The sequence below is a fragment of the Chrysochloris asiatica genome, unplaced genomic scaffold (genome assembly GCF_000296735.1).
Source record: "Chrysochloris asiatica unplaced genomic scaffold, ChrAsi1.0 scaffold00018, whole genome shotgun sequence".
Classification (NCBI taxonomy): Eukaryota; Metazoa; Chordata; class Mammalia; order Afrosoricida; family Chrysochloridae; genus Chrysochloris; species Chrysochloris asiatica.
Window position 1 is genome coordinate 16830353 of NW_006408536.1, and position 8801 is coordinate 16839153.

Sequence of the window (8801 nt, forward strand, 5' to 3'; positions counted from 1 at the left end):
ACTCCTGAATTCATTTTATGATACCAAAACCAGGCAAAAATACCACTAAGAAGAAAATTATAGCTCAATATCCCTCATGAACATACACACAAAAAATTTCAACAAAATTCTAGCCAACAGAATCCAACATATCAGGTATGCAAAGTTCAGTATGAGAAAAATAATCAACGAAATCCACCATATAAAATGAAGGAAAAGAATCATATGATCATATCAAGCGATACAGAAAAGGCATTTGACAAAATCCAACACTCATTTTCAACAAAATAGGAATAGAAGAGAAATTCCTCAACACAATTAAGGGCACTGTAGGATCAGCAGTGGATTGCGGACCACAATGTTGGCAGTTCAAACCCACCAGCTGTTCCTTGTAAATCCTACACAGGGTCACTGTGAGTCAGAACCGACTCAAGGGTAGTTAATAACAACAATACAAAAGCAATGTAATGGAGTCCTGGTATAGCACTGTAGGATAAGCACTGGACCGAAAGATTGGTTTGAACTGCAAGGCCAGCATTTCAAATTGACCAGCACTTTTTGGAAAACCTATACAGGGTGTCTATGAATCAGAATCAACTCAAAGGCACTTACAAACAACGACAATATACAAAACTAACAGCCAACATCACTCTCAATGGTGAGAAACTGAAGTCATTTCCCTTGTGAACAGGAACCAGACAAGGGTGCCCTTTATCACCACTCCTATTCAATACTGTGCTAGAAGTCTTAGCCAGAGCTATAAGGCAAGAAAGGGAAACTAAAGGCATCAAAATAGGCAAAGAAGAACTAAAACTTTCTCTATTTGTAGATGTTATGATCCTATACTTAGAAAATCCCAAAGGCTCCACAGGAAAATTATTGGAACTCATTGATGGATTTGGCAAAGTGGCAGAGTACAAAATCAACATAAAAAATCAACTGGATTCCTTTACACTAATAATAGAAGTTCTGGAAATGGAATCAGGAAAGCATTACCATTTACAATAGCCACCCAAAAGATGAAATATTTGGCAATAAATCTAACCAGAGAAATAAAAATATGTACACAAACAAAACTACAAAATACTATTACAAGAAACCAAAAGAGACCTGCAGAAATGAAGGAAGGTGGAATATACCCTGCTCATAGATAGGAAGACTTAACATTGTGAAAATGTCAACAGTCTATAGATGTAATACTATCCCAATCCAGATTCCAACATAATTCTTTAAAAAGATGGAAAAACTAATCACTAACTTTAACTGGAAAGAGACCCTGGATAAGCAAAGCATTATTAAAAAAGAAGAACAAAGTAGGAGTCCTGTTACTTCCCTATCTCAAAATCTACTACACAGCCACAGCAGTCAAAACAACCTGGTAATAGTACAATGAAAGATACATAAATGAATGGAACAGAATTGAGAACCCAGAAGTAATCTATCCACCTACTGTCAAGTTGATCTATGACAAAGAGCCAAAATGCATTAAATGGTGCTGGAAAAATTGCAAATCCATTTTCAGAAAAACTAAAACAAGATCCATATTTCACACCACATACAAGAATGAACTCAACTTGGATTAAAAGATAAAGATCATCAGAGAAAAAACAGGGACAAACTTACGGGCTTTGATATATGGTATAATGCACTATCAAACATAACTGAAAACACACAAACAGAAGACAAAATAGATGACTGGACCTCCTAAAAATTAGACACTTGTGTGCATTAAAGAATTTCACTAAAACAGTAAAAAAAAAGAACCCGCAAACTGGGGAAAATGCTTGGCAACAATATATCAGACAAAGGACTACTCTCCAAAATTTATGGAACACTTCAATGTCTCAACAAGAAGACAGATAATCCAATTTAAAAATGGGCAGAGGACATGAACAGATTTCACCAAAGAAGACATTCAGGCAGCCAACAAACATATAAAGAAATGCCCACAACCATTAGCCACTGTTGGTGTGAAGTTCTATCAAATCAGTTTCAACTCCTACTGATCCTGCAAAGTTTTCCCAAGGAGCGAGTGGTGGGCTTAAACCACCAACCTTGCAGTTAGCATTCCAGTGCTTATTGTACAGCATCACTGTTGTTGTTAATGCAAATCAAAAGCACAATGAGATATCATCTTACTCCAGCATTAATAGTAAAGTTAAAAAACAAACAAACCAGAAAACAGAAAATAACAAATACTGTTGAAGGTGTGGAGAGACTGGGACCCTCCTATACTGCTGGTGTACTGTAAAATGGTGCAACCACTGTGGAAAATGGTATTACTATTTGTAATTTTTTGAGAAAGTACCATACTAGCAATCCCTCTACTTGGTACAGATCCTCAAGAAATAAGACCTGTGACTTGACTAGATATATGTACACTCATGGTTACTGCAGCACTATTCACAGTAATAAAAGGATGGAGAAACAAACTTTATACATACACATAAACCAATAATACGCAATGCTGAAAAATAATGACAATTTTGCAAAACACCTCACAACATGCATGAACCTAGAGGACATTATGCTGAGTGAAATTAGTCAATCACAAAAGGACAAATATAGTATGAGATCACTGTTACAAAAAGTTAAGAACGGATTTTCTTGCTAAATGAAACAGTCTATGATGGTTATTGGGATTTGGGGGCAGGGAAAGCAAAGAGTCACAGGGTGTTAACATGGGTGATGGAGGCAGACAATATACAACAAGAAGGAGGTTGGCAAAGGAAGGATGTAAGTAGCAGGACACAGGGCAGAGTACAAGAATTCAAGGAAATAGCAGTAAATATTGTTAACTGGTATGGTGCTGCAGGATAATATCATTATGTCTATTTGGGAAGGTAACTCACCCAAGTAAAAGTTCTGGTGACCGGTACCACCTGGTGGCCACATATTCTGTGTAATTAGCATTATTGCCTTCTGATAGGTTCCGAGCAAAACCTGAAAGAAAACAAAGCCTAAAGATGAAATTCTGAAAAATAAAAATTCCATATTATCAAAATATTTCAGTGCTAATAGGACAGAATGAAATGAAATTGAATGGGATTTTTACTAATAGTGTCCTAGTTATCATTTTAAATAGTTAGTTGATTGGTTCATATAACAATTAAAGTATAAAATGTATTAACTACAAAACCATTCTCTCCCCTATGCTACAGAAAGTTGCATTTTTTATGTTATCTCACACTTTTATAGGCATCCAGAGTTTAATTTTCAATCTGTATAAAATTATACAAACCTTACAGGAACAAAAAACTATAATAAATACAAATCTTAGGAACAATATGAAGTTCCAACAGTAACTAAAAGTTGAAGTTAAACTAGCATATTGCTGTTGTTAAGTGCCGTAGAGTCATAGTGACCCTGTATAGGGTTTCCAAAGAGCAGCTAGTAGCTTTGAACCACCAACCTCATGGTTAGCTGTTACGTGCTTATCTTCCAGCACCATACCAAGACTCCAAGTTAGCATACAGTACACACAATTCATAATTCTACTATGTGCAACATACTGTTGTCCATCAGTTCTAGTCATTATGTAAACAATTAACAGTTGGCAATTACAGAAACAAAGCAGAAGAAAATGATTTTCAATACCTAATTAAGACTGAGAAACACATTAAACCAAAAAACCCAAACCCACTGCCACTGAGTCAACTGTGACTCCTGACAACCCTATACTATATAGGTTTGTCTGTAAATCCTTGTGGGAGCAGGATTACTACAGACTATAAATCCTTGTGGGAACAGACAGCCTCGTCTTTCTCCTATGGAGCAGCTGGTGGATTTGAACTGCCAGCAGTGTGGTTAGCAGCCTAACCCATGATGTCACCAGGGCGCCTTGAGAAACATATTTGTTGTTGTTTATTAAGTGCCATAGAGTCGGTTCTGACCCATAGTGACCCTATATAGGGCTTCGAGGAGCAGCTGGTAACCTTGAACCACCAACTCTGTAATTCAAATTGATGTTGCAGTCTGGTGCATTAACCCACAACATCACACCAGGACTCCGAGAACCACAGTTGTTGTTGTTAAGTGCTGTCGAGTCAGTTCCGATCCATAGCAATTCTGTATAGGGGTTTCCAAGGAGTGGCTGGTGAGCTTGAACTACTGATCTTGCAGTTCACACGACTTTGCAGTCCAGTGCATTAACCCACAGCACCACAACAAGGGATATCTTAATTTCCTCACAGATTTTACCTCTATTTTTCACTCTGTCCTTTCAAAAGGTTTGGGGCCACTGCAAAGCCACACACATACACAAAAAGAAGTCAGCAGGATTAGTTAATTATTCATTTAATACACTAAAAGCAACACCAATTACCTTTAAATAGTTATAGAGAAGTAGAGCATTAAAATCAGGGGTAAAAATTAAGGTGCATATCAGTCTAGAAAAATAAAAAAAAAACAGCATTTCTTAAAATAATCAAAAAACAGCAAAAACTCAAATCACAATGAAAAACTCCTAACTTCAGTTAATCAGTACATCTCTGGACAGCATAATTTGAAGAAAGATGTGCATTTCTGAGAGGGTTTTGCATGCTCTGGAAGAGAAAGCAGTTCTGCAAGCCTTGCTGAGAGGCACAGGACACAGGACAGTGCATGCCTGATGTCTGGTCCATGTCCGCAGAACTCCCTAGCATTGAAAATAGTCTTTCCTTTAGTAAATGATGCTGGACTGGGCTACTCTTTTCCTATTAGTAACCATTCGAAATGCATTTATTTTGTATTTATAACTCACTTTAGAAATTCCAGTCACTTTGGAGTTTAAGAAGATTACCTACACACAGAAACATGCACATGTAATAAATGGTGTATGAGGTACATAAAGTCTCAGCATTTGGTAATAATCACAGTTATGGGCAGGAAGTCAGAGACATTGTTCCTGAAAAGCATAATGCTAAGGAAATGCTAAAAATGCCCAGATAAAAATCTTTTAGATACAATATTCAGTATTTCCTTTTTTCTCTCCTAAGCACTTCTTAGGAATCCTGATCGGCACTATAGGATAAACATAAACAAGCACTTCTGAAGATGTTTAGGGTCTAGCAGGATTTTTCTGTGCAATATGATTTATCATAAAGTATTAAAAAAAAGTAAAGTAAAACATGTTTTCATCAGGTAAGCATGTTTATAATATTCAAATGCTTTTAAAACAACTACACATGCTTTTAATTGCTACACTGGACAAAAATGTATCATCCTATACAGAAAATTTTCAGAATGCTTCAGTTTCTCACTTGTGTGATCCATCTCCTAAGTACTAGAATCGAATCTAACTTTTATTCATGATAAGGAGATGCATTTTCATTCATATCTGGGTGTCTCCCTTGTATTTGGAGTCCTGGTGTGGCATTGTAGGATAAACACTGGACTGAAAGGTTGTTTGAACTGCAAGATCAGCAGTTCAAACTCACCAACCGTTGCTCAGAAACCCTATAACAGGGTTGCTCTGAGTCGGAACCAACTCAACGGCACTCAAAAACAACCACCTTGTATTTGTGATTATATCTGAATATATGAAAAATCAGCATTAAAAAAGTCCAGTTGCTTTTTTCAGAATATGGATCAGGCAAAAGTGTTATATTATAAAGAGACCCATGACCTAAACAACCTAATTTATACTTTTGAAACATTTCTCAACTATTTTAATTTACACATTGGGCTGCTAACCACATAGTCAGCAGTTCAAATCCACCAGCTGCCTCAAAGGAGAAAGATGAGGCTTGGAAATCCTACATAGGGTCGCCTTGAGTAGGAACCAACTCCATGGCACTCAGCAACAGCAACAAATATCTAATAGTGCTTAATGCACAATGTTTTAGTGTTTAGGTGAATATACAGCTTTTAAAAAAACTTCCTGACATATTCAACCAGGAGCCCAAATATTACATATGAATTACTAATCTCATTTACTGAATATTTAAAGGGAATGGAAGTATTCTAAAAAATATCCTTTGACCTTACAGATATTGCAGATGCACAATACATCATATTTTTGTATTTTATAGGTATACTTTTAGTGGTTTGTAATTAAGCCTAGAAGATTGTCTGCCAGTACTAAAGATAGTTTTTATCCTACTCAACTAAGAAAGCCAAAGAGATTATTTCTTAGAGAATTCCCTTCATAAAATATATGCATATTTATGTATTTTCTTTCAATTACCATTAAACAAATACTACATTATGAATTAAGAAGCTCAGGCAGAGCAATAGTGTAGCAGTCAGCTACTAACCAAAAGGTCGGAAGTTTGAACCCACCAGGTGCTCCACAGAAGAAAGCTGCAGCAGTTTGTTTCCATAAAAATTAACGACCTTGGAAACCCTATGAGGCAGTTCTATAGTAGGGTTTCCAGAAGTCAGAACTCAACCAGACAGTAACAAGCTTGGGGATATGATGGACTAAATAAATAGCAGATAGCAAACTGCAAAGAGGGAGCACTACTATCTTAGTACTTAACTTCTCAACATATGACCCAACAGAATGTTCCTGTGCCAAGCTGAGTCAAAACATTAACAAACATACTTTAGTATGCTGAAAAGGCTACATATGTGTTAATAATATTTCTGCAAAGACCATGGTTCAATTTCCTTTTAACTTACCAAAGTCACATAGCTTCAGAACATCATTGTGGCTGATCAGGAGATTTTCTGGCTTTATATCTGAAGGATCAACATTAAAAAACAGTTATTAAAAAACATTCAATTTTCTGCTGATTGACCTTGTTCCATCACTGTAACTGCATTTATTTTCAAAAGACCCAAGTAATTTGAATAGAAACCTGTGGCAGCAAAAAGCATTATAGCACATTTTATGCTAGTATTAAAAGTTTTTCAATTAATTGCTTTTCTAAAAACATGCACACTATTATCTTTTTTTAAAATATTTTATTGTGAATTATATGATCGTTTACATGGGAGAACTTTAGTTTTGCCTTCATTCCATCGTATAACATCTCATTGCCATGGTTCCAATTCCCTCCATGCATCAAAAACCACCCAAAGGGTATATCCCAGAAACCCGCCCCCTACACTGCCCCTTCTCCCCCCAGTTTTAGGCCCACAGTCCCTTTCCCTCTCTGGGTCCAAAGTCCCCAGTCGCTTCACCACGCCACATCATCATCTCTGTCTCTATCTCAAGCATCTCTGTTTCTCTCGGTAGGGTCCCGCTCTCTGCTCTTCTCCGTTGATGGTCCCAGAGGCCTCCGCTCCTATCCTGGAGAATTAATCACTCCTTTCCTTGTTACAAAACTTCCACCTTTGCATTTCCAACCCTCATAATCCGTCCTGATAAGCATTATTCACTACAGTATCACGAGTTACCCATCTGTATCTCCTTTCATCAGCTCTGCCCAGACAGATTGAATAGTACCTACTGGAGATTCTGCCTTCCTTCATGTTCCCTAGCACCTGGATCCCTCTTGAAAGCTTGTAAACCAGTTACTTCTTGCCTTTGTAGTCCCCCCCTCCCCATTTGAGTATCCAATGTCCAAGCTGCCCTTCTCCGTCCACTCTGTGTGGGGGGGAGTGTGGGTGTGAATGTTTCTTGCTGTGAGGATTTGTTCCCTCTTTTGAGTCGCTGCTCCATAGGCTCCATAGGTATAGGTCCAGTTCATCAGACTGTATCAGCTCACTCTTTTCCCCCCCTCCTCTTCTTTCCTCTCCTGGTTGAGCTCCCATCATCCAGTCATCCGGTCCAGGTCACGTGGGTATCATCTGCAAGTGTGGGCGCTCCTGTGCATATGTCCTCTCTTCCCGTCAGCCAGTAGCTCCACTCTCCTCTCGAGTCCTCTGTGGCCATGTCACAGACTCTGGGCCCAAAAGTCCCCAGGCCTCTTCACACTGTTTGCCAACCAGGTCCCCATCTGGGTCCACAGAAGTCCACTGAACATTGTAGGGCTTAGCTTGCCGCTTCATTGCTGCTTTTACCCCACTTCCCCCCCAAAGGTGATGTGTGTGGTCACCAATCAGAGCGAGCATTTCCGTTGAGTCTTAGTCTTGGAAGGGGGTCTATGTTGAGAGGACCTGGCCACTTGCCTTGATGTTTTCTAGGGAAGGGATTTGTTTGTTCTTATAGTAACAGCCCATATGCCTCCATTTTTCCTGCAGGTCTTTCTTTCAAGAGGTATCCTCTATTCTTCTAGCCGCTCCAGGATGGTCTGCTCATCCTTTCAAGTGGAGATTTCTCATCTCTGGAGATCTGGATGTGGTTCCGGTTTCTACCTATGGTTTTATGTATTGCAAAGGCTCTGCAAGAAGCCTCGTTCACTGGGTACGCTGTAGCCCCATTTTAGGTATTCTAATCAGTCATAGGCAGAAGACGGACTTACAAGCCTTCTAGTGTGTTGTTTCTGACTATTCCTTTCTCTCCCTCTCTAGTGTCTACTCTATATTATAATGCAAGGGAAACCAAGATTAAAACAAACAAAAACAGTCAAGCATCTTAACATGATTTCCCCCCCGCCCCATTCCATCCATGACTCAATCCCTGTATCTCAGAGCCCTGCCGTTCCAAGGCTGTGCATACATCGTCCTTTATCTCTGTCCCATTTAGCCCTTTTGAACATGCCCAATTGTTCAACCATCTGCCCCGTTTCTCCCCTTCCCTCTCCCTCCCTGTATATTGCCCCCTACCTAGCACCCAAGTTCTCCCATGCCCAATCCCCACCCTGAGCTCCGCCCTCCCCCCTTCTCCCCACCCATCACCAACTTCCCAACAACCAACAAAGACTTCCCCCTACCCCCTTTTAGCATAATTTCTTTTTCTTAGTCTTTTACAGTTGTGGTCCTATGCAGTATTTCTCTTTTTGTGACTGACTAGA

General features: G+C 38.9%; 1 protein-coding gene across 1 annotated transcript in view; it reads right to left on the reverse strand.

Moving 5' to 3' along the window:
- Window positions 1-8801, reverse strand: part of CDKL5 (cyclin-dependent kinase-like 5) — a 176544-nt gene that overhangs the window by 56523 nt on the left and 111220 nt on the right. Inside the window, exons 6-7 of the mRNA XM_006835594.1 lie at window positions 6583-6642; window positions 2832-2922 (exon numbers count right to left, since the gene is read on the reverse strand). Coding sequence (XP_006835657.1) covers window positions 2832-2922; window positions 6583-6642 — 151 coding nt within the window. The remainder of the gene's footprint in view (window positions 1-2831; window positions 2923-6582; window positions 6643-8801) is intronic.